This window comes from Petromyzon marinus, chromosome 7 (genome assembly GCF_048934315.1).
Source record: "Petromyzon marinus isolate PM22_M1 ecotype Great Lakes invasive population chromosome 7, UKy_Petmar_22M1.pri1.0, whole genome shotgun sequence".
NCBI classification, from domain to species: Eukaryota; Metazoa; Chordata; class Hyperoartia; order Petromyzontiformes; family Petromyzontidae; genus Petromyzon; species Petromyzon marinus.
The window spans coordinates 12,592,417-12,617,055 of record NC_133673.1 but is presented as its reverse complement, the minus strand read 5'-3'; the positions used below and the strand labels follow the sequence as shown (position 1 = coordinate 12,617,055).

The 24,639-nt window shown below is 54.2% G+C and overlaps 1 protein-coding gene across 5 annotated transcripts in view; it reads left to right on the top strand.

Annotated features, from left to right (window-relative positions):
• MYBPC1 (myosin binding protein C1) overlaps positions 1–24,639 on the top strand; it is a 95,196-nt gene that overhangs the window by 34,818 nt on the left and 35,739 nt on the right. For 4 of the 5 annotated variants that reach the window (XM_076065408.1, XM_032949181.2, XM_076065409.1 and 1 more), the window contains 14 exons: positions 689–740; positions 2,360–2,416; positions 3,774–3,943; positions 5,014–5,146; positions 8,193–8,317; positions 9,604–9,709; positions 12,005–12,171; positions 12,809–12,974; positions 13,682–13,788; positions 14,961–14,990; positions 16,805–16,944; positions 17,885–18,044; positions 18,319–18,423; positions 19,503–19,691. In XM_076065408.1, coding sequence (XP_075921523.1) covers positions 689–740; positions 2,360–2,416; positions 3,774–3,943; positions 5,014–5,146; positions 8,193–8,317; positions 9,604–9,709; positions 12,005–12,171; positions 12,809–12,974; positions 13,682–13,788; positions 14,961–14,990; positions 16,805–16,944; positions 17,885–18,044; positions 18,319–18,423; positions 19,503–19,691 — 1,707 coding nt within the window. The remainder of the gene's footprint in view (positions 1–688; positions 741–2,359; positions 2,417–3,773; positions 3,944–5,013; positions 5,147–8,192; positions 8,318–9,603; positions 9,710–12,004; positions 12,172–12,808; positions 12,975–13,681; positions 13,789–14,960; positions 14,991–16,804; positions 16,945–17,884; positions 18,045–18,318; positions 18,424–19,502; positions 19,692–24,639) is intronic. The other variant, XM_032949182.2, reaches the window with a different exon arrangement.

Below are 24,639 nucleotides of genomic sequence, written 5' to 3'. Positions count from 1 at the left end.
CACTCTCGGTGTGTGGCTCCAAGATAAGAGCTGCCCCGTCATTTTCGTCCACGTGTTTCATGCGAGGCTGATTGTGCTCACGCTATGTGACTTTGTTGAATCAATAACCAACAAAGCGAGCCTCTTGGCTATAAATATCCAGACATGGAGTGAAGGAGGTGACACTACGTGCGTGAGTGCGCGTAACGTAAAAAAAATTTAAGCTCAGATTAATCTGTATAAACCTGACTATGTAGTCCCGAACTTCGGGCGTCTGAAGTGACGACCTCTCTGTGCGTGCGTGTGTCCATCCGTGCGTCCGTGTGTCGATGTGTGTGTCTGTGTGTCGATGTGTGTGTCCGTGTGTCGATGTGAGTGTCCGTGTGTCGATGTGTGTGTCTGTGTGTCAATCTGTGTGTCGATGTGTGTGTCGATGTGAGTGTCCGTGTGTCGATGTTTGTGTCTGTGTGTCGATGCGTGCGTCTGTGTGTCGATGCGTGTGTCCGTGTGTCGATGTGTGTGTCCGTGTGTGTCGATGTGAGTGTCCGTGTGTCGATGTGTGTGTCTGTGTGTCGATGTGTGTGTCTGTGTGTCGATGTGTGTGTCCGTGTGTGTCGATGTGTGTGTCTGTGTGTCGATGCGTGTGTCCGTGTGTCGATGTGTGTGTCCGTGTGTCGATGTGTGTGTCCGTGTGTCGATGCGTCTACAGAAGCGCGGGACAGCGCACAAGTGCTCGACATCCGCCAGGCGTTCCGCCGATCGTGAGTCCCGTCCCCACCGACTCGGGCGGTCGCGATGCGATATCACGTTTCACGATACGATATCACACTCCGCAGTACGATACGATATAACGTTTCACGATACGATATCACACTCTTCTTTGGTTCTTTCGGTAAAGTCACGTAGAATGAGAATAAAATAATAAAATAAAACGAAATTCTCACGACGTTTCGGCCACAACACAAGCGGCCGTTGTGGCCGAAACGTCGTGAGAATTTTGTTATTTTATTCTCATTCTACGTGACTTTACCGAAAGAACCAAAGAAGATGAATCCTTGCAGTCACGAAAGCTTTAAATCGATATCACACTCTGCAATACGATACGATATCACGTTTCACGAAACGATACGATATAGCCCCAATACGGTATTATTTTGACGATACGCTATTACTTTTAATTATATGCCATTTAGCAAAACGGCCGATTCGATTATATCAAAAATAACCAATGATAGTTAACATGTTTATTTATTTGAGCACACCTTCTCAATCAATTGCTGGATGAAGGCCTCCGCATGGCGTGTCGGTCAAGGAGGTTGTTTGACCATTCTTCACCATGCTGGTCAGTGCGGGTTGGTTCAAGTGTGGAGGCGCGGGGGGCGGATGGGGGGGGTGAGGTGCTAGGGGGTGACCCCAGACCGGTTCAGCTTTGGCCGTAATCGACCCCAGGCCACTGCGCCACAACTCCGACGTTTAATTGCTTCATTGTAGACACCCGCAATTGCAGCGTCCCTCTGCCCCAGCGGGCTTTTGAACGGCGATCATCCCCAACCCCTCCCTTCTCCACCTCGAGACCAGCGGCGTAAGTCCCACACCGCCGCCGCACGGCAGCTCAGCTCCGTGTCGCACGCCTGAGATGCCAGCGCTCTTGAGAGGCGAGGGTTGTTGGGTGTCGTTAGAGATTGTTTTTGTCGTTGTGTAGAATGTGCACGTGGGGCCGGGTCTGCAATGGGAGCCCGGGCGGTCGCAGCACGGCGAGTGGGGTCGTGAATCCCATTGTTGTGCTTGACACGTAGCAGGATTTCGCCACCAATATCATCCATAATAGGTGGGGGGGGGGGGGTTGTGTTAAATCGCTTAAATATATAAATGTGTCGTTAAAACCCTCCACCACCCGACGCAGCCAACTAGAACTCGTGACGAATTGTCAAGTGGCAACCCTTATTAGTTGGCTGTGTCGGGTGGTGGCGGGTTTTAACGACACATTTACATATTTACGTGATCTAACCCCTCCCCCGCCCCCCCCAATGTTGTGGTAGCTGTCCTCCACCGCACCATAGCGGACCACTACGCTACCGCAAACTCTGAACGTTCACTTCAGGGGTTGACACCCCCCCGGTCACCCCCTCCCGCTCTATTCGCACCCAGCGCGCTCTGTCCACGCACGGCGGTGTTGTGCCGCGTCCCACCGCGTCCGAGTGAATTCAAACCGCACGAAAGCGAACTTTGAGTGGAAATAAGAAATAGGTTCGCCGCGTTTGCGACGAGGAATCGCGCGAAAGAACGAACGCGCACGGAGCGTGGGGGAAACTTGCATCATTATTATTGTTGTTGTTGTTTGTTGTTGTTGTGTTGTCCGTGTGTGTGTCTGTGATGACAGGAGCGTCATGGGAGATGACGCAGGCGAGTTGGACTTCAGCGCCCTCCTTAAAAAGAGGTACGCGCGTTGCCTCCAAGACTCGCCGCCTCGCTGGGGTCTCACACAGCGGGGATCTTAAGGACCCCGCGTTTGCGCCATTTCGCCGCGCGCTCGACAGATCGCCTGCCGCTCGCGCCCCGTGGCTCCGTCTCGAGCCGCGTGCCTCTGTTAGAGGCGACGACCTTGGAGCGCTCATGGCGAACGCAGCTTCATTCGCGCCCTCGTCAGCTCGCGCATCGCATTCATTCTGTGCTCCGGGGCCCTCGCTGAACTAACGGAAGCGTTGCTGTGTCCGTGTGCCGCGCCTGCGTGTGCGCGCGTGTGGCTGTGCGCGTGTGTCCGTGCGTGTGCGCGCGTGTGGCTGTGCGCGTTGTGTGTGCCTGCTCTGCCTCCACTTGCTCCTCATGCTTCCGCTCCCCTGCGCTTCTTCTGCTTCTGCTTCCCGCTCCACGCCGCTGCCGTGGCCGCCTCCTCTCGGTGGCACCGCTTCGACTCACGACGCAGAGGAGGGTGAGAGGGGTCGTGGGGGCGAGGGAGCCGTGAAGTGGGGGGCGGGGGTGATTCCCCGCTGTCAGGGTTCTATTCAAGAGTATTAACATTCGGAACTTCGTCCCCACCCACCGACCTCCACCTTGTCAAGTTTCCGTCTGTCGCTAATGTGGGTGGTGGCTGTAGTGGTGGTGGTGGTAACGGGGATGGTTGTTGTGCGGGATGTTCATGGTGGTTTGCGCCGATAGTTGCGCTGGTTTGTTTGACCATACTTCACCACGCTGGTCAGTGTGGGTTCGGTGAACTCGCCGCTGGCGTTCGCTGTGGACGGGAATCTACCTCGGCTGCTGAGTTGGTGGCGCAGAGCATGAACCGACGACGTCGCCGCTCATGACTCCATGACGAGTGCTCGATTGTAATGAGCCTGGTGCATCCCTTTTACCTCTTCACGTGAACAAACCTCGCCTCCCTTCCCCTACCTCGGGGGTCGGCAACCTGCGACTCAGGAGCCGCAGGACTTCCTTCATTGACGTTTTTAATTAAGGGCCGACGTCTCGTGTTCACATTGCATTGCGGCTCTCGAAAAAAAGTTGTTCCTCTTCCACCGATTACGAAAAAAGATGGCTCTCTTCTTGCTCTTTTGGTTTCCGATCCGTGCCCTACTCGATCTCTTCGTCTCATTCTCTTCTACACCGCCTCCTTTTCCTCTCCACACCCCATCCTGTCCTCTCCTCCTCCTCTCATCCTCCTCTCATCCTCACTCCATCCTCCTCATCCTCTCCGCTCCATCCTCCTAAATCTTCTCCTCCTTTCATGCTCCTCTCCTTCTCGCTCCATCCTCCTAAATCTTCTTCTGCTCCTCCTCCTGCTCCTGCTCCCCCTGCAGAGAGCTGAAGGAGGTGCAGGAGACGGGTCCCGACGAGGACGTCTTCAATCTGCTCAAGAACGCCAACCCCCACGACTACGAGAAGATCGCCTTCCAGCACGGAATCACCGACTTGCGCGGCATGCTGAAGAGGCTGCGGCGCATGAAGGCCGAGAAGACCAAGAGCGCAGGTGAGCGAGGGGGTCTGTGCGTGTGTGTGTGGTTGTATATGTGTGTGTGCGAGCGGGGTGTGTGTGTGTGCGAGGGGTGTGTGTGTGTGTGCGAGCGGGGTGTGTGTGTGTGCGAGGGGTGTGTGTGTGCGAGAGGGGTGTTTGTGTGTGTGCGAGAGGTGTGTGTGTGCGAGAAGGGTGTGTGTGTGGTTGTATGTGTGTGTGCGAAGGGTGTGTGTGCGAGAGGGGTGTGTGTGCGAGAGGGGTGTGTGTGTGTGCGAGAGGTGTGTGTGTGTGCGAGAGGGGTGTGTGTGTGCGAGAGGGGTGTGCGTGTGTGTGCGAGAGGGGTGTGTGTGTGCGAGAGGGGTGTGTGTGTGTATGCGAGAGGGGTGTGTGTGTGTGTGTGCGAGAGGGGTGTGTGTGTGTGCGAGAGGGGGGTGTGTGTGTGCGAGATGGGTGTGTGTGTGCGAGAGGGGTGTGTGTGTGCGAGCGGGGTGTGTGTGTGTGCGAGCGGGGTGTGTGTGTGTGCGAGCGGGGTGTGTGTGTGTGCGAGAGGGGTGTGTGTGTGCGAGCGGGGTGTGTGTGTGTGTGCGAGCGGGGTGTGTGTGTGTGTGTGTGCGAGCGTGTGTGGGGAACGGTGGCGCAGCGGTTAACGCACTGCACTACGAACCCGGCGATCCGAGTTCGATTTCCGCTCACGGTCAACACCAGTGACGGTTCTATGGGACAGTCCCGGGCCTCCCCTAAGTCGACTCGGCCTTAAAAGAGTTCCTGGTGCAATGTGTGTAAACATCAGCGTCGGGGGTGATGCTGGCCACCCACATCTTTCGTGAGCCGTGCCGGCCTTCATAATTGCTGCTCGCTAACAGCACTTGCCCCAACAGACTGTTACAGGCTATACAGGGGATCTTTGTCTCGTTATCTGAAGCTGATCATGGAAACGTGTCCGTTTGTCTCTTCCATTCGCCCCATGCAACTCAATCATCAATGACACAACCGACTCACCGACCGACTCACCGACCGACTCACCGACCGACTAACCGGCCGGCTGACTAAATTAACCGACCGACCCAACTGACCGATGGACACAGCCTTCCTCAAGAAGCTCGACCCCGCATACCAGGTGGACAAGGGCTCCAAGGCGCGCTTCGTGGTGGAGATGAACGACCCCAACGCAGAGGTCAAGTGGCTCAAGAATGGCCAGGAGATTCGGCAGAGTGGCAAGTGGGTCAACCCCACCCTCACCTATCCCCCCCCCTTCCGATGTCTGTGACGCTGGGGGCCTCCTTTCTCAGACCCCTGCACCCTCGCCACCTCCCCCCATGCGAGGTTGCCACCTGGCCTGCTTTTGTTTGTTCAGGATCGCCTCTCTTTGCGGTAGCTGCTTGTCCTGGGAAATCTGTCAAGTCTTCTCGGGGGCATTCAAAGTTAATGTTTGTCCGCTGTGTAAAATTAATAATTATAATAATGATACACCACTTAATACTCACATCCCATTCTTTCCCACATGTCCCGTTGTGTTTTTATAGCTAAGGCCAGATCCCCATATCCACAGACTCTCAGATCCCCATACGAAAGGATGATAGCGACCGTGCCCGCTGATGTTAGCCGGGAATCGAACAAAGCTTCGCTGGGTTCATACCGCATCGCGCTAACCGCTGCGCCACCGCTCCACCTCGCGCACATCACCCACGGCGGGCGTCAGTGCTCGCGGGCGCTCGCTCGCGTTGCTCTCCAGCGTTAAAACAAAACAAAAAAAACTGTCAACGCGATTCATCTCTCACGAATGAACATTGAGGCATTGGTGCTCATATCCCATGAACGGCCTTGAGCCAGCGGTGGAAATTCCTCGTTCCTATGGCAGGGCTGCGAGCCTAACCACAGGACAATCGCTGTTGAATGAACTTCCCCACAAAGTTGTACCTATTTTATCGACCCCGGAGATATGATGGGCTGAGTGAACCCCAACCCCCCCCCCCACCTCTCTCCCCCACACCTTCAAACCAACAAGATTTGATCTCTCTAACTCGCGATCTGCGTGCCGCTCAGCAGTTTGTCGAACGCACGGCGTCATTCAACGTTGCCCTCGTCTGCCCCCTCTCTCGGCGCGAGAGCTCAATGGGCGCGCGTGCCCACCCACCCCGGCGGCCTGCACGCCACCCAGCGAGGTGTCCGTCGTTGGCTTCTGCGAACAAAGGACCATTTTGTTGTTTGCTGCAATATAAACGCAAGAATAATCATAATAATGATGATGCAATATTGAGTAAGCATAAGGATTTCTAATAGTTACTTTGACACATATTTTTTTTGCTGGATCAAGGGGAGCCTCACACGCAATGGAATGACGTTGTTTCGGTAGTGTGCAATGTACGTTAAAGGGGACGAGAAAAACCGCTGTGTAGCGCTATTGAGAATGCAAAGGCGCAGGGCTGCAATTGCCTGCTAGCGCCACTGCTGACGGGAGGGTCCCCCACGAAGGGAAGCTCTTGAGAGCCCCCTATTACAGGGTATTTGGTCTCCTCTTCCACCGTCACGTGTACCACGCTACCATTACCCAGCGTGCAATGGTCCCTGAGTGCGCTATAATAACATGACGGAGTAAGTACTCTCTACTTGTCTTGCAATCCCTTTGCCAATCCGCTCCTGCGTGAATGCCGCTCACTGCACGCCGTGCCGGTCATGCGGATTGTTTGACCATACTTCACCACGCTGGTCAGTGCGGGATGGCGAAGGCGTCCCTCGGGACACCATCGCTCGCCGCCCACGCGGTGTCTGGGAATCGAGGCGGGACTTCACCGCACCGCGCTGCTCCTCGCTTGCTTTTGATGTTTCCATGCGCGAGCGCATGTCCCAGCGCCGTTCGTGAATAACGCTTGCTCCTTTTCAAACAGTGGCAGCGGCATCAGCATCGCCAGCAGCAGCAGCAAAGGGGAGACAGAGAGTCTGGGTTCTAACGCTGGGTGCACGTCGCAGCGGGCTATGTAACGCCTGGATCGGCTGCACTAACGCTTTGCTCTGTCGTGTCTCATCCGCCTGCGTTTGGATCGCCGCTCCCATCACCTCCCCCCCCGCATGTCCTTCTGTCGATCCAACAACCCCCGCCTGTGGCAGCAAGTGAGTACTGCAGTCGTTCTCTCGGTTTGGACGCCACGGTGGCGAGATGTGAACTTCTTCGTCTGGTGGACAGGAGGGCCTGGGTTCGATCCCGACCCTGTCTGTCTGTCTGTCTCTCTCTCTCTCGCTCCCCGTGGTCGCGTAGATTTTTCTCCGAATCCTCCGGTGATCCCCTCCGCATTTAGAATCAAGCGTTGAGAGTACTTGGCTGCTAGAAATGTCCACATGATAAGCCACTTCGTCGAACTATTATTTGTGGTAGGAAAGGCCGCTTCTGAAAAAAGCGCTATGTAGCTCAGTGGGCCTTACCTTGTAAAATAGAAAGAGTTTTCACTGTTTGTATAGAGTGGAGCGTGATCCGCACGCGTTTAACAAATGGGTGCAGAGGTTTCGCCGGTAGTTACAGCCAGCCAGCATCATCAGGCAATTGCCTAACATCTGGAGAGCGATGCTCGCGGAGCAGAGGTTGTGTCAAATTTGATGTGGTGCACGTGACTGTGTACGGCTGATTTCGAAGCTTGATTCGACATTGGTTTCATAGTTTTGGAAGGGTTGGTTGGTGGTGGCAGTGGCAATGATAATAATGATAACGATCACGACTTATTATTGGATGATAACAATGATGATCATTGTTGCTTGTTTCTTCCGCTAATGATGTATTATGATTGAATATAGGCGTAACTAGTTGATTGACGAATGATATTGAGAATGAATAACTGTAAATAAGGAATGAGTCACAATGCGGGATTGACGATGGAGAAGAACAATATGGATGATGATGACCATCATGGTTAGTTATGGATGATTATGATAATGATAATTATTGAGAAACATCGTCCTTCACGATATTCCTAAACAGATGGGGAACTCAGACTGCTTATAAGCACACACATACTGTATACACAAACAAAGATCCCCCGTGTAGCCTGAACATACTGTTGGGGTAAGCGCTGTTAGCGAGCACCTACGAAGGCCGGCACGGCACGCAAGGAAGTGGCTGTCCAACAACACCGCCCTTTTACGTACCGCACCGGGTACTCAGTTGAGGCTGAGTCCACCTAGGGGGAGGCCCAGGAGTCGACTCCCACGCACTCGTTGCACGCTACGCCGCTGTCTCTAAGTGCTGCTGCTGCTGCTGCCCATTCTGCCGAGCCAGGTACATCATGGAGACCAAGGGCAACCAACGCATCCTCGTCATCAAGAACTGCAACTTGGCCGACGACGCCGCCTACCAGGTGATGGTGGGCGACGAGAAGTGCAGCACAGAGCTCTTCGTCAAAGGTGCCAGCGGCCACAATCGTGGAGCCTCGCTCGCCTCTCCTCGACCCCGCCACTCTCCCCGTTGCTCTCCCTCTCCCCGCGCCCCTCCACTCCTTTCCGTCCCTCCCCCGCCGCCCTTTCGCGACCCCCCCCCCCCCCGTGCCCTCTGGTACGGTCACTTGCACCGCTCTCGCCGTCTCAACCGCTCTGCTTTCGTTGCCGCTTTTTAAAACTCTGTTGTTGTGGAGAGAGATCACGCCTTGAGCTAAGCCGTGATCTCTCTGTATAAATACAAGGTCATAATTTAACACACGATCGCCACCGCGCGTTGTGACGATCTCCCCCCGCGTGTTGTGACGATCTCCCCCACGTGTTGTGACGATCTCCCCCACGTGTTGTGACGATCTCCCCCACGTGTTGTGACGATCTCCCCCACGTGTTATGACGATCTCCCCCACGTGTTATGACGATCTCCCCCACGTGTTGTGACGATCTCCCCCACGTGTTGTGACGATCTCCCCCCACGTGTTGTGACGATCTCCCCCACGTGTTGTGACGATCTCCACCACGTGTTGTGACGATCTCCCCACGTGTTATGACGATTTCCCCCGCGTGTTGTAACGATCTCCCCTACGTGTTGTGACGGTCTCCCCTACGTGTTGTGACGATCTCCCCTACGTGTTGTGACGATCTCCCCCACGTGTTGTAACGATCTCCCCTACGTGTTGTGACGGTCTCCCCTACGTGTTGTGACGATCTCCCCTACGTGTTGTGACGATCTCCCCCACGTGTTGTGACGATCTCCCCCACGTGTTGTGACGGTCTCCACCACGTGTTGTGACGATCTCCACCACGTGTTGTGACGATCTCCCCCCGCGTGTTGTGACGATCTCCCCCACGTGTTGTGACGATCTCCCCACGTGTTATGACGATTTCCCCCACGTGTTGTGACGATCTCCCCTACGTGTTGTGACGATCTCCCCTACGTGTTGTGACGATCTCCCCCCACGTGTTGTGACGATCTCCCCACGTGTTGTGACGATTTCCCCCGCGTGTTGTAACGATCTCCCCTACGTGTTGTGACGATCTCCCCCACGTGTTGTGACGATCTCCCCTACGTGTTGTGACGATTTCCCCTACGTGTTGTGACGATCTCCACCACGTGTTGTGACGATCTCCCCCACGTGTTGTGACGATCTCCCCTACGTGTTGTGACGATTTCCCCTACGTGTTGTGACGATCTCCCCCACGTATTGTGACGATCTCCCCCACGTGTTGTGACGATCTCCCCCGCGTGTCGTCGGCAGAGCCGCCTGTGGTCATCACGCAGGGCCTCGACGACCACTCCGTGCTGGTCGGGGAGCGCGTGGAGATGATGTGCGAGGTGTCCGAGGAGGGAGCTGCCGTCAAATGGTAGTGTCGCGCGTGCACGCAGCGTCACCCCGCGCTTCACTAGCTCTGGTTTTTAGGTTTTATTTTGCCACCCTTTGGGAAATAAATGCTCATTTCCGATTGGGGGACCTGGTTACGTCATAGAATCCTGGTTCCTACAGCCCCCCCCACTCCCCCCTCTCCCCCCCCCTAAAAAAAACACAAAAATTATTCAAAAAGCATTGGTGTAGACGGTCACGTTCCGACTGGCAAGGTCGTGCAGCGGCACGGTGCTGTTACAGCCCGGCACAAAGGATACAAGGCGAATAGATGGCGTCACGTATAGCAAACACCACCAACAACAACAAAATGATGAAATGTTGCAAAGCAGAGTGATCGATCGATCGCGCATACACTCAAAAGGAAATCTCAGGTCCAAAAAGCGATGTAAAGTCGGACGAAGATAGTCATGTTTTGATCGCAAGCATATTCGCTCGGATGCTGCATAGATTAGGAGCTGTGCCACGCCGCACGGAAGGAGTTTTAACCGATTTTGGTTCCCGCATAGCGGGGGACATTGAGCAGCAACCGGGGTGGAGCTTCTAAGGATACGGGACTTTACCTGGGGTATTCAGCGATCGGGGTAGCGGGGATCACCTGGCCCCCTCTACAGAGGTAATCTCGATCACCCCACTTGCGGGTGCTCGCTGAGATGCAATGGGTTCCAGTTGCTGAACGAAGACACGGTACGGTCGAACTCGTTGCACGCAAAGCGCTAGCCACAAATGAACCACAATATCTCGCTGCTGATACTCTTTGGTTCTTTCGGTAAAGTCACGTAGGTGGAAAAAATAATAGATCTCGACGTTTCGATCGCAACACAAGCGACCGTCTTCAGGTGAGAGAGAGACAGCGACTGAAACAAGGTCTTATGTAGGCCTGAGATGGGTGCAGCCTCAGGGTAAGAGGGCAGGGCTAGAGATGGTCTCCCTGAGGCTGTGGAAGTGGCTATTGTATTGTGAGAGATTAGCGTGTCAATGCACGAGCTTAGTATGCCACCGCATCGGTGACTTGCCTAGTATGAGAGTGCAATCCAAAGTACGTGTGAGCATGAGAGTGCAATCCAAAGGACATGTGAGCATGAGAGTGCAATCCAAAGGACATGTGAGCATGAGAGTGCAATCCAAAGGACATGTGAGCATGAGAGTGCAATCCAAAGGGCATGTGAGCATGAGAGTGCAATCCAAAAGACATGTGAACATGAGAGTGCAATCCAAAGGGCATGTGATCATGATAGTGCTATCCAAAGGACATGTGAGCATGAGAGTGCAATCCAAGAGGCACAGAGAGAGAGACACAGAGAGTAGGAAATAACAGCTGACATCGGCAGGTAGGATGGAAACATCAGAGTCAGTAAAGACTTGCTGCTGATCTCTTCAAGCAGCATAAACCATCATGACGCGAACTCCGGTCCGGTCATCCTCGAAGCAGCAGCAGCGGCTTTTGGCGAGCCGCCGAGCAAAGACAATGGTCACCGCATCGCGTGGCGCTTTTGGATGCGCTTCTATGGCCGTCTGGAGCGCTCTTCCGTCCGATATTATGAATCCGCTGGAGCTGTGCATTTTCAAATCAAATGGATTGGAAACTCATTTCTTGAAAACAGCTTTTTACGTGTTAGTTTGCTGCCCTTCCCCCGCGCCTCCAATTAGCACGGTTGGCTACGTACGGTGCGAAAGAAGTTCAACATACATACACACATACGTACCCCAGCTCGCATCCCTCAGCCGGTAACGGTGAACGCTCTCCTAGGACCCGGCGCGAGACACAGCGAGCGAGGTCACCGCGCACCCGTGAAGCCGGCCCCTTGTCAAGTGGCAACACTGCCCTCTCTCATTTTTGGATGTTAATTGATCATTTAACGTTTGTCATTCATAATACAGCATATATATGTGTTACCCCCTGAGAAAATTAAATGTCAGCCCCAGCTCTCCCCACAATTGCCCCAACACACAGACACAGAAGATTTCCACCCGCCTCAGATGTTCACTCAACAATTCATTTGTATAGAGCCAGCGATGAGATTATTCTAAGAATAATGATTGTTGTACAATATTATTAGTACGTGCAGAAACGAGATCAACTTCGGTATCACAGGGACATGAGGAAGGACAGCGGCTTGGGGAGACCATCGGCCATCGTCTATCCACTGCTGGATAGACCGTGGCCGATGGCCGATGATGAACGAGCACGAAGCAAAAACTTAGATGACCTCCGACTGAGCGCGTGCGAGGGAATGTACGCGAACCCGGACATAGTAACGTCTCCGTGTCCCCGCAGGATGAAGGACGGCGTGGAGCTGACCCGCGAGGAGACGTTCAAGTATCGCTTCAAGAAGGACGGCACTCGCCACTGCCTCATCATCAACGACGCCACCAAGGAGGACGCGGGCCGCTACAGCGTGCGCACAAACGGCGGCGAGTCCATGGCCGAGCTGCACGTCGAGGGTACGGACATCGCACGCGCGCTCGCACACTCGCACATACGCAAGCGCGTGCACGCACACTCGTACGTGCGTGCACACACACTCGTACGTGCGTGCACGCATACCGACAGACACACGCACGCACACCAACGGACAGACGGACGGATGGACGGATGGGAGGGAAAGTCACTACAGATGGATGGATGGATGGACGGACGGATGGACGAATGGAGGGACAGACGGATGGAAGGGGATGAACGAACAGACGGAGGGATGGACAAATACAAAAGGGACGGACATACAGATAGATGGATAGACAAATTGACATACGGGTGGACGGACGGACGGACTGATGGATGAATGGATGGGACACACAGACGGTCGGACGGATGGACGGATAGAGGAATCGACGAATGGATGGAGGCACGAGCGGACAGAGCGATGGAGGGATGAACGTGCAGACGTACGGACACAAGTGCTGCTGCTCCTCCTCCACTGTCCAACCGCCGCCTGCACGCTGTGTGAACCCTCCAGCTTCCCTCCCGTTCTTCGCCTGTGTGCGTCTGCCGCTCCGAGACGCTGGTTACGTAAGGGCGCGTCGCAAATGTGAGCCGTGTGCTTGCGTTGTCGTTTGCTGCTGCTGCTGTTGAACGGCGCAGAGAAGCAGCTGGAGGTGCTGCAGAGCATCGCGGATCTGACCATCAAGGCCCAGGAGCAGGCCGTGTTCAAGTGCGAGGTGTCCGACGAGAAGGTGACGGGTCGGTGGTTCAAGAACGGCGTGGAGGTGATGCCCACCCCGCGCATCAACGCCACGCACGTGGGCAGGTGGGCGTGGTCACGTCGGCGTGGGGTGCCACCGTCGATGTCGTCGTCATCATCATCATCGTCGTCATTGTCTTCACCTTTGTCGTCATAATCATCGTCGTCGTCATTGTCTTCACCCTTGTCGTCATCATCATCATCATCTTGCCACGTGTGAGAAAGCGACCGTGATCATCATCATTGTTGTCATCATCATAGCAACCATTGTTGCATTGAGCGTCATCATCATAGCAACCATTGTTGTCCTTATCATCATCACGAATCTAGGAATCAATCGTTGAGCACTTTTTATTATTGCCACTGTCATTGATATCATCTTAACGGGAAATCAAGGTCGTGCTTGATTGTAAGATCATCATTGCATCAACAGTCATCAGTGTCCTCACCATTATCGTCTTGAGGATTGTCATCGTCGTCATCATCGTCGTCGTCGTCGTCATCATCATCGCCATCTCCACTGTTTCGTCATTACACTTCCTGTCTGGTCAGGAGGACTACAATCATCGTCGTTACCCGGAGCGTCATCATCATCTTTGTCATCATCATCTTCACCATCACTCTCGATGACTATTATTATTATCATGATCATCATCATCATCGTAATCATCGTTGCCAGTATCCTCCCCCCCCCCCCCCCCCCCATCGGGAGCGCCGTCCCAAGCGGTCACGGCCGTGCCGTCGCTTTTCCCTGCGCGCCTCCCCCTCCGCAGGATTCACAAGCTCACGATCGACAACGTGACGGAGGCCGACGAGGGCGACTACACATTCGTGCCGGACGGCTACGCCATCTCGCTCTCCGCCAAGCTCAACATGCTGGGTGAGCATCGCCGGCCGCCCCGCGCGCCGTGCAAACTCGCCAACCCCGCGGCCTCGCGGAGATGGTCCTCGCCGCGAGGTCGGATGAGTCGTCGTCGTCGTCGTCATTGTTGATGATGTGGCGGCAGCAGCAGGCAAGGGTTGAGCGACGAGCACAACAACGACAACAACAAACAATAAAATAACGATCGTAATTTTCGTTTGTAAAAGTGGCGCATTTCAAACCGGAGGTTCCAAATGCCGCGCCGTGTTGATGGAAACGAGGAAACGAAGAGAGAACCTGCAGGGTGAGCTTTCGAGACAGGGCTTCAAGAGCTCGCACGACTCCGATTGCCTCATTATAGCAAAGCGTAGGAGGAGGTGGTAGGTGGGTGGGTAGGTGGGTGGGTGGATAGGTGGGTGGGTAGGTGGGTGGGTGGGTAGGTGGGTGGGTGGGTAGATGGGTGGGTGGGTAGGTGGGTGGGTGGGTGGGTAGGTGGGTGGGTGGGTAGGTGGGTGGGTGGGTAGGTAGGTGGGTGGGTAGGTGGGTGGGTGGATAGGTGGGTGGGTGAGTGGTTCGGGCTAACAGGGCTCGGCCTCCATAGCAAGCCGACTCTCCGGCTCGCACACTCCACACGCGCAGCGTGCTCACCATGAGGAGTCTCTCGACGCGGGGCGAGAGAGCCGACAGAGGTCCGTAGGGGACGGATGCAGCCGGTGGCGGCTCTGTGAGTGGACAACTTTTGGCGTCCTCTGGTCTGACACCGTTTTGAGACGAGGCTCAAAAGAAAGCTGTCTCTGGTGTGGACAAATCAGTTCCAAGGACAATGCATCATTATCAGAGTATGTTTTTTTGTTTGCATTCTGACCACAAGTATTGTGGTTAATGCAGACATGATTCCTTGTAAAAGGTTTCAGTTTGGTGTTTTAACATCTTAACACAGCTGTTTTGTTGCCAGGGAAAAAAGGGGAAAACTTGTTCTCATGTTTTTTTATAGTTTTGATGCGTTAAGAATCCAAACTCCACTAGCTGAACATTGAGATGGTCCCAGAGAGCACGGGACGGCACAGCAAGTAAGATGCTGCTATTGACATGGCTGATGTAAAAACGTGGGGTAGAGACAATGACGCGATTGTTTACAACAACAAAAAACATCTCCAAAACGATGTCTGATTTTTTTTTATTTCTTTCAGAGGTGAAGATTGACTACGTGCCAAGACAAGGTGAGAACTGGGCCACGCTCGCACCTCCGTGCGGTCTGCTGCTCTGCACTGTGCAGGACCGCGAAAGCTGACCCCCACTCCCTTCCTACTGCCAGGAATCGTGACCCAGCGGCACATTTTAAATCCAGCTTAAAGCCTATTGGTGTTCATCGGCTTTGTCCTGTGCTCTGATTGGATGTTACCTGTACTGTGAGTGTAATTACTACCACTGGCATGTCCTGTGCTCTGATTGGATGTCACCTGTACTGTGAGTGTAATTACTACCACTGGCTTGTCCTGTGCTCTGATTGGATGTCACCTGTACTGTGAGTTTAATTATTACCACTGGCTTGTCCTGTGCTCTGATTGGATGTCACCTGTACTGTGAGTGTAATTATTACCACTGGCTTTTCCTGTGCTCTGATTGGATGTCACTTGTACTGTGAGTGTAATTATTACCACTGGCTTGTCCTGTGCTCTGATTGGATGTCACCTGTACTGTGAGTGTAATTATTACCACTGGCTTGTCCTGTACTCTGATTGGATGTCACCTGTACTGTGAGTGTAATTACTACCACTGGCTTGTCCTGTGCTCTGATTGGATGTCACCTGTACTGTGAGTGTAATTATTACCACTGGCTTGTCCTGTGCTCTGATTGGATGTCACCTGTACTGTGAGTGTAATTATTACCACTGGCTTGTCCTGTGCTCTGATTGGATGTCACCTGTACTGTGAGTGTAATTATTACCACTGGCTTGTCCTGTACTCTGATTGGATGTCACCTGTACTGTGAGTGTAATTACTACCACTGGCTTGTCCTGTGCTCTGATTGGATGTCACCTGTACTGTGAGTGTAATTATTACCACTGGCTTGTCCTGTACTCTGATTGGATGTCACCTGTACTGTGAGTGTAATTATTACCACTGGCTTGTCCTGTGCTCTGATTGGATGTCACCTGTACTGTGAGTGTAATTATTACCACTGGCTTGTCCTGTGCTCTGATTGGATGTCACCTGTACTGTGAGTGTAATTATTACCACTGGCTTGTCCTGTGCTCTGATTGGATGTCACCTGTACTGTGAGTGTAATTATTACCACTGGCTTGTCCTGTGCTCTGATTGGATGTCACCTGTACTGTGAGTGTAATTATTACCACTGGCTTGTCCTGTGCTCTGATTGGATGTTACCTGTACTGAGTGTAAGATCGGTGAGTGGAGCGATGTTGCAGTGGTTCCCTCGCCATGCCCTGAACCCCGGGCGACCCAAGTTCGATTCCCAGCCACGGCTAACATCGGTGGCGAGTGACATCTGAAATGGTCCTAGACAACTCTTGTGTCAGCCGGCACTCACCAACGTCGTGAAGTTTAATCAAATAACTCCCAAAACCCGCACGGGGTGAGGAACCCCTCATCCAGCAGCGGATAAACACACAGCTGTAAATTATTCTAATTTTCATAGTGTTTTTTTTTATATTATATTTCGAGACAGTGCCTGGCCAGGTTGTGGAGTTCAGTGGTAACAATCCAGAATCCGAATATTTATTTATACTGGGGGAATCCGATGAGCTACAAAGCTCTTGTTCGCGGACGTCCAGTTGACTCGCAAGTGGCGAACATATCAGTTCACATTCCCGACCCGAGGTTGGTGCATGCAGCGAGCACATTTATATCCCCAGGGCGGAGAAAATTGGTCCCATTTTAAACCACCTCAACGGCGACCGTTGCTCTGGGCAGACCGGACCCCCCCCCCACCCCCCTTCCCGCGCCATGGCAATGTGGAGACGTTTCGCGACCATAATCTTGCGTTTGGGGGGTACGCGAACTCTCTCATCAGAACCGCCCAAGATCCACCTGGAGACGAGCGACAAGATGCAGCAGAATACCATCGTGGTGGTGGCCGGGAACAAGCTGCGCCTGGACGTGCCCATCACCGGGGACCCTGCGCCCAAAGTCATCTGGCAGAGAGGAGACCAGGTGCACGCGCGCGTGTGTGCGTGCGTGTGTGCGTGCGTGTGCGTGCGTGTGCGTGTGCGTGCGTGCACGTGTATCTACCCGGGGGAGCGGGGGTGCAGCGGTTAGCGCGCTGCGCTACGAACCCAACGCCCCGAGTGTCGATTCCCGTTCACGGCCACCAACACCAGTGACGGATTATTTGAACCGGCCATGGGCCTCCCCTAGATCGACTCAGCCTCAAATGAGTGCCCGGTGCAGTGTGCAAACATCGCCGCTAGGGAGACAAAGGCGGCCATTGCTGGCCACCCCATCCCCTCGTGTGTCGTACCGGCCTTCAATACAGTAGGTGCTACTCGCTAACAGCACTTGCCCAACGGTCTGTTAAGACTATGCGGGGGATCTTTGTCGCTGTGATCGATGTCATCCTCAGCAACATCATCGCCGGCATCATCATTGCCGAAGTTACAATAATGATCATGTCTAAATTATATTAAAGCAATCTCAGTATCAGCCAATATCATCATCATCATCATCACTGTGATCATCATCAGTGTTAATGTCATTCTCATAATAGTAGTGGTCATCATAATAAAAGTTGTTATCATCATCAAATATTAATTTTTCAGCTTCTTAACAGTAACCCGACTGCCAGCCTAATGCTCACCTGCTGGCCAGCGCTGCGTCCACCATATGCCGCAAGGGGACAGCTGCCATCATGGGGTCTCCCCGGCTAGCTAAAAACGAAAACGCCAGTGCTCCGAGACGTTGGTGACATTGTGAATGCGATACAAAATGCATGTTGTTGTCATCGTTGTTGTTGTTGTTGTTTGTGAAGCTTCGTAAAAATCCCTCGATTTGCCTTGACAAAAGTGACTCTGCGTCGGACTCACCTCCAATTCCAGCTCCTGTATCGACGCGGAAGTGACTGACCTCCACCGTTCCCACGACACTTCTCTCACAGGGCATCTCCACGATCGCGGGCCGCGTGCGCGTCGAGTCGTTCCCGGACCACAGCACGTTCGTGATCGACTGCGCGGAGCGTGGGGACCAGGGCGAGTACTCCATCACCGTGCAGAACGAGGCCGGAGAGGACAAGGCCGACATGCACATCAAGGTCGTGGGTGAGTGACCGCAGCAACCCCGCAGTGTCCACCCAGCAATGAGCATTGTCCACCCGCCAGCATTGTCCACCAATTGCAATTGGTCACTCACTAGTATCGTCCACCTGGCAGCGTTGTCCACCTGTTGGCATTGTTCTCTAGCTAGGATTGTTCGCTTGCTGGCATTGTCTATCGTCGTAGAATCATGAGCATTGTCAAATCTCTAACAGTCGGTGTCCACTCATGAGCATTGACCCCCAACCGCGGACTGAACCTCCTCGTCTCTCATCCTCAGACGTGCCGGACCCCCCCATGGCTCCCACCATCGGAGAAGTGGGCGAGGACTGGTGCTTCGCCAAGTGGTCACCCCCCGCGTACGACGGGGGTCTGCCCATCCTGGGTAAGAGCGGCCGCGTGGTCCGCCCTGCCGCCCGCCCGCCCGGATGCTGGCATTGCCCCTCCATTCACTCATTCGCTCGCCACGGATAGTCGGGCGAAGGACGCCCAACGTGTGACCTCTCGCGGCGACGGCGTTTCGCGTAAACCGCTCTTGCTGCCGTACACCGGGCGTCTCGAGCGATTTGTTTGATCGTGGGAGGGGTGGGGGTGGGGGGGGGGCGACCACGTGGGTGACGCCATTCCTTTGAGGGTCGCGATCCCTGCTTCGAACGTCGACCACCGAGCGACGCGAGCCCAGTTCGCCACTGGGAGTTTGCGCGTCGGGACGCGGCGACGCCCGCGGCCGTCTCCCTCGGACGAAGCTCTCCATCGCTACGGGGAACGGTCGCATTGCTTACGTGGCTAAGTGCTGCCGATGAGGCCCAGTTAAGTAGAAACCAGTTCGAGGGTTTGCAAGCCTGGAATGGCCACGCCGACGGGTAGCGGTGGCTCGCTGATGGGACCCACTGACGTGGAAACCAGTTCAAGTCTTCGTTGCTTTTGTGATGCATTGGCTTATGTGGCCACGTTCAGCTGGTGAGGTGTGGCAAAGTTGAAATTAGTTAAATGTCTCCATTATTTGTGATGTCAACACCAACCGGTGGCGGCAGTTTGTCATATCACGGCTTGCTGATGAGACTCATTCAAGTCGAAGCCAGTTTAGGATTTCAATGCATGACATAGTACACCGTCTACCGGCATCGGTTACATGGCTAAGCATTGCTGAAGAAGAGCCAGTGAAGTCATAATCAGTTTAAGGATGTTTGGCTTGTAATGTCTGCGCCAACCATTGGCGCCGGATTGTGAGGTCACAGGTTGGATTGTGAGGTCACAGGTTGGATTGTGAGGTCACAGGTTGCATTGTGAGGTCACAGGTTGGATTGTGAGGTCACAGGTTGGATTGTGAAGTCACAGGTTGGATTGTGAGGTCACAGGGTGCTGACTTGACACAGCGGTGATGATGATGATGATGACGTCTCAATGGGCCCCCCCTTCGTGATCTCACGTGTCTCTTCCATCGACCCCCCGCCCCGCCCTCAGGCTACGTGATCGAGCGCAAGAAGAAGCAGAGCTACCGCTGGATGAGGCTGAACTTTGACCTGTGGAAGGAGCTGGAGTTTGAGGCAAAGAGGATGATCGAGGGCGTCTCGTACGAGATGCGCATCTACGCCGTCAACGCCATCGGAATGTCGCTGCCCAGCTCACCGAGCCGACCCTTCGTGCCCATCGGTGAGAGTTAACCGGGTTCGCTCATTAATATTCACGATAACCACCTGTGCATGTCACATGCAGGTTTTCGCGACCAACATTATCCACAATAGAGATGATTGGGTTATATCGCGTGAATATAAACGTGTCGTTAACCCCGCCGCCACCCGACGCAGCCAATTAGTAAGGTTTGTCACGTAAACAAAACATCCAGAGTTGTCGCCCGATGATGCTGGTCGTGACTCGGATTGTAAATGTTGTGGGTTTATTCTCCAACACACCGGTGTTGTTGTACAAGTAACGAATTGGCGCGTTTTCTTTACGTGACAAACCTTACTAATTGGCTGTGTCGGACGGCGGCGGGGTTAACGACACCTTAATATTTACGCGGTCTAACCCCAACCATTTCTATTATGGATCTACCGGGGTAGCTGGATGTTCTGGGTCTGGGGGTGGGGGGGGGTGGTTGGGAGCATGGGGCACAGCACAAAAAAACACGACTCTTAGCGAGCCATCGAGCGGCTATTACGTCGCATATGCATCCCCCAGATTGGTACACCCACGACACGATTCTTTGCATGATGAGCGCAACGATGCACTGTGTTTAGGTCGATGACTCCTCGCGTACCCAGCTGCGTCCCTGCGAACGATTACTCGCGGGCATTTTATTGGCGGTAGCGGCGCAGCAGCCGTGGCAACGTCCTTTATTTAACCCACGGGACGACATACCGCGTGGACGCATGCAGCATCGCCCCTGTTTCAACAGCGACCTGGCTGACATGGAGTTAGTTTGAATACGGGAGCAGACAGATTCACAATTTGTCTTGATGGCACGGTGTGTATTTGTACGTTTACAATAGAACTGCCGTCGTTGCTGCGAACATTTTAATTTCATTTCCGTCTGGCATTTGCTTGACAAGTTAGGCGGTTTTGCACGTTAGAAACTTGTTTAAAATTAAAAAATGAATTTATATGGATGGGCAGGTGGTTCACAGGCCCCTAGATGCTGAGCCGGCAACGATAAGATCCTGGGTATCAGATCCATTGTCCACCTATTACCATTGGTCACTCACTAGTAAGGTCCACCCGCCATCATTGTCCAACTGTTACGATTGGTCACACACTAGTAATGTCCACCCGCCATCATTGTCCACCTGTTACCATTGGTCACTCACTAGTAATGTCCACCCACCATCATTGTCCACCTGTTACCATTGGTCACTCACTAGTAAGATCCACCCACCATCATTGTCCACCTATTACCATTGGTCACTCACTAGTAAGGTCCACCCACCATCATTGTCCACCTATTACCATTGGTCACTCACTAGTAAGGTCCACCCACCATCATTGTCCACCTATTACCATTGGTCACTCACTAGTAATGTCCACCCGCCATCATTGTCCACCTGTTACCATTGGTCACTCACTAGTAAGATCCACCCACCATCATTGTCCACCTGTAACAATTGGTCACTCACTAGTAAGATCCACCCACCATCATTGTCCACCTATTACCATTGGTCACTCACTAGTAAGGTCCACCCGCCATCATTGTCCACCTATTACCATTGGTCACTCACTAGTAATGTCCACCCACCATCATTGTCCACCTATTACCATTGGTCACTCACTAGTAAGGTCCACCCACCATCATTGTCCACCTATTACCATTGGTCACTCACTAGTAAGGTCCACCCGCCATCATTGTCCACCTATTACCATTGGTCACTCACTAGTAATGTCCACTTGCCATCATTGTCCACCTATTACCATTGGTAACTCACTAGTAATGTCCACCCACCATCATTGTCCACCTATTACCATTGGTCACTCACTAGTAAGGTCCACCCGCCATCATTGTCCACCTATTACCATTGGTCACTCACTAGTAATGTCCACTCGCCATAATTGTCCACCTATTACCATTGGTAACTCACTAGTAATGTCCACCCACCATCATTGTCCACCTGTTACCATTGGTCACTCACTAGTAATGTCCACCCACCATCATTGTCCACCTATTACCATTGGTCACTCACTAGTAAGGTCCACCCGCCATCATTGTCCACCTATTACCATTGGTCACTCACTAGTAATGTCCACTCGCCATCATTGTCCACCTATTACCATTGGTAACTCACTAGTAATGTCCACCCACCATCATTGTCCACCTGTTACCATTGGTCACTCACTAGTAAGGTCCACTCGCCATCATTGTCCACCTGTTACCATTGGTAACTCACTAGTAATGTCCACCCACCATCATTGTCCACCTATTACCATTGGTCACTCACTAGTAATGTCCACCCACCATCATTGTCCACCTATTACCATTGGTCACTCACTAGTAATGTCCACCCACCATCATTGTCCACCTATTACCATTGGTAACTCACTAGTAATGTCCACCCACCATCATTGTCCACCTATTACCATTGGTCACTCACTAGTAATGTCCACCCACCATCATTGTCCACCTATTACCATTGGTCACTCACTAGTAATGTCCACCCACCATCATTGTCCACCTGTTACCATTGGTAACTCAGTGTCCACCTCTGTCACGTCGAGGAGTTGCCATCGAATGTGGGGAGGGACAATTCTGTTCATTAGGGGGGGGGGAGGAGGAGGAGAGGGGGGGGGGGCACGAGCCCCCCGCCCCCCAGGGCCGCTGTGCCTGCACTTTGCGGGTGTCACGCGGACTCCGGAACGAGGATTTTGAGAGTGGCCGCATTCTTGAGGAGGATCGCTTTCGGGAGAGAGCAGCGGCGAATTAGGAGGCGAGAAATACCCGGGGTGAGTGGCGTGGGGGGTGAGCGGCGTGGGGGGTGAGTGGCGTGGGGGGTGAGTGGCGTGGGGGGTGAGCGGCGTGGGGGGTGAGTGGCGTGGGGGGTGAGTGGCGTGGGGGGTGAGCGGCGTGGGGGGTGAGTGGCGTGGGGGGTGAGTGGCGTGGGGGGTGAGCGGCGTGGGGGGGGGTGTTATGGGAGGGTGAGTGTTATGGGGGGGTGAGTGTCATGGGAGGGTGTGAGTGTTATTGGGGGGTGAGTGTCATGGGGGGGGGGTGAGTGTTATGGGGGGGTGAGTGTCATGGGGGGGGGGGGGTGAGTGTTATGGGGGGTGAGTGCCATGGGGGGGGGGGGGTGAGTGTCATGGGTGGGTGAGTGTTATAGGGGGGTGAGTGTTATAGGGGGGTGAGTGTCATGGGTGGGTGAGTGTCATGGGTGGGTGTCATGGGTGGGTGAGTGTCATGGGTGGGTGAGTGTCATGGGTGGGTGAGTGTCATGGGTGGGTGAGTGTCATGGGTGGGTGAGTGTTATAGGGGGGTGAGTGTCATGGGTGGGTGAGTGTTATAGGGGGGTGAGTGTCATGGGAGGGGTGAGTGTTATAGGGGGGTGAGTGTCATGGGGGGGTGAGTGTCATGGGGGGGTGAGTGTTATGGGGGGGTGTCATGGGGGGGGGTGAGTGTCTATGGGGGGGGGGGGTGAGTGCCATGGGGGGTGAGTGTCATGGGGGGGGGGTGGTGAGTGCCATGGGGAGTGAGTGGCATAGGGGAGGTGAGGTGGTGGTGTTCAGTTGCGAGTCAGAGTGGGTTAGCGGGTGCTTTGAGGAGTGGGTGGGTGGGTGAAGGAGTATTTTGAGTGGCTGCGTGGTTCGAGGAGTGAGAGGGTGAATGAGTGAGTGGTTGAATGGGTCGGTGGTTGGGTTACAGGGGTTGAATGTGTAAATGGTTTGGTTTGCGGTTCTATCACTGAATATACATCCTTCGGTGGCTGTGTACTTGGATACGTGTTTGCCTGAATGCGTGAAGTATTTCAGTGAGTGAGTGATGATTGGTGACGTTTGGAGTGATGATGCTATTCGTGATGGTCGGAATAACGATTCTGGTGATGGTGAGAGGTGATGGTGGGGGTTGATGATGATTCTGGTGATGGGAGGGTGGTGGGGTGATGGGTGGGTGATGTTGACGATGCCGGTTAGTGATGATGGTGGGAGTGTCTAAGAGTCCCAGCCCTTGTCTCTCTCCTCGCCTCTATAAATACGGGGGACACTCGTCCCTGTGGGCGTCTCCCGCACCTCCTCGGCACCTCCAGCCGCCACCACCCTAGCCCACCACCCTCGCCCACCACCCTCGCCCACCACCCTAGCCCACCACCCTAGCCCACCACCCTAGTCCACCACCCTAGCCCACCACTCTAGCCCACCACCCTAGCCCACCACCCTAACCCACCACTCTAGCCCACCACCCTAGCCCACCACCCTCGCCCACCACCCTAGCCCACCACCCTAGCCCACCACCCTAACCCACCACCCTAACCCACCACCCTAGCCCACCACCCTAGCCCACCACCCTAGCCCACCACCCTAGCCCACAACCCTAGCCCACCACCCTAACCCACCACCCTAGCCCACCACCCTCGCTCACCACCCTAGCCCACCACCCTAGTCCACCACCCTAGCCCACCACCCTAGCCCACAACCCTAACCCACCACCCTCGCCCACCACCCTAGCCCACCACCCTAGTCCACCACCCTAGCCCACCACCCTAGCCCACAACCCTAACCCACCACCCTCGCCCACCACCCTAGCCCACAACCCTAACCCACCACCCTAACCCACCACCCTAGCCCACCACCCTAGTCCACCACCCTAGCCCACCACCGCCTCGCTCGCCATGGTGAAGCAGACTCCGGCAGACAGCGAATCGGCACCGCAGCCCGGCACCGCATCGCTGACGGTGGACGGCGAAGAGAGCCCGCTGGATGTGCCGACCCAAGGGAACGGGGAGGCGGCGCCTGCGGCGGTCGTTGTGGTGGAGTGTAGCGTCGTCAATGGCACGAGCAATGGGGGAGGAGGAGGAGACGGCGGTGGCGATGATGATGGTGATTATGGAAACGATCTGAAGGTGTCTGACGTCGGTGGCGACTCCCTTGCCGATGGAATCGACGGCTCCAGGGGGCCGACGAC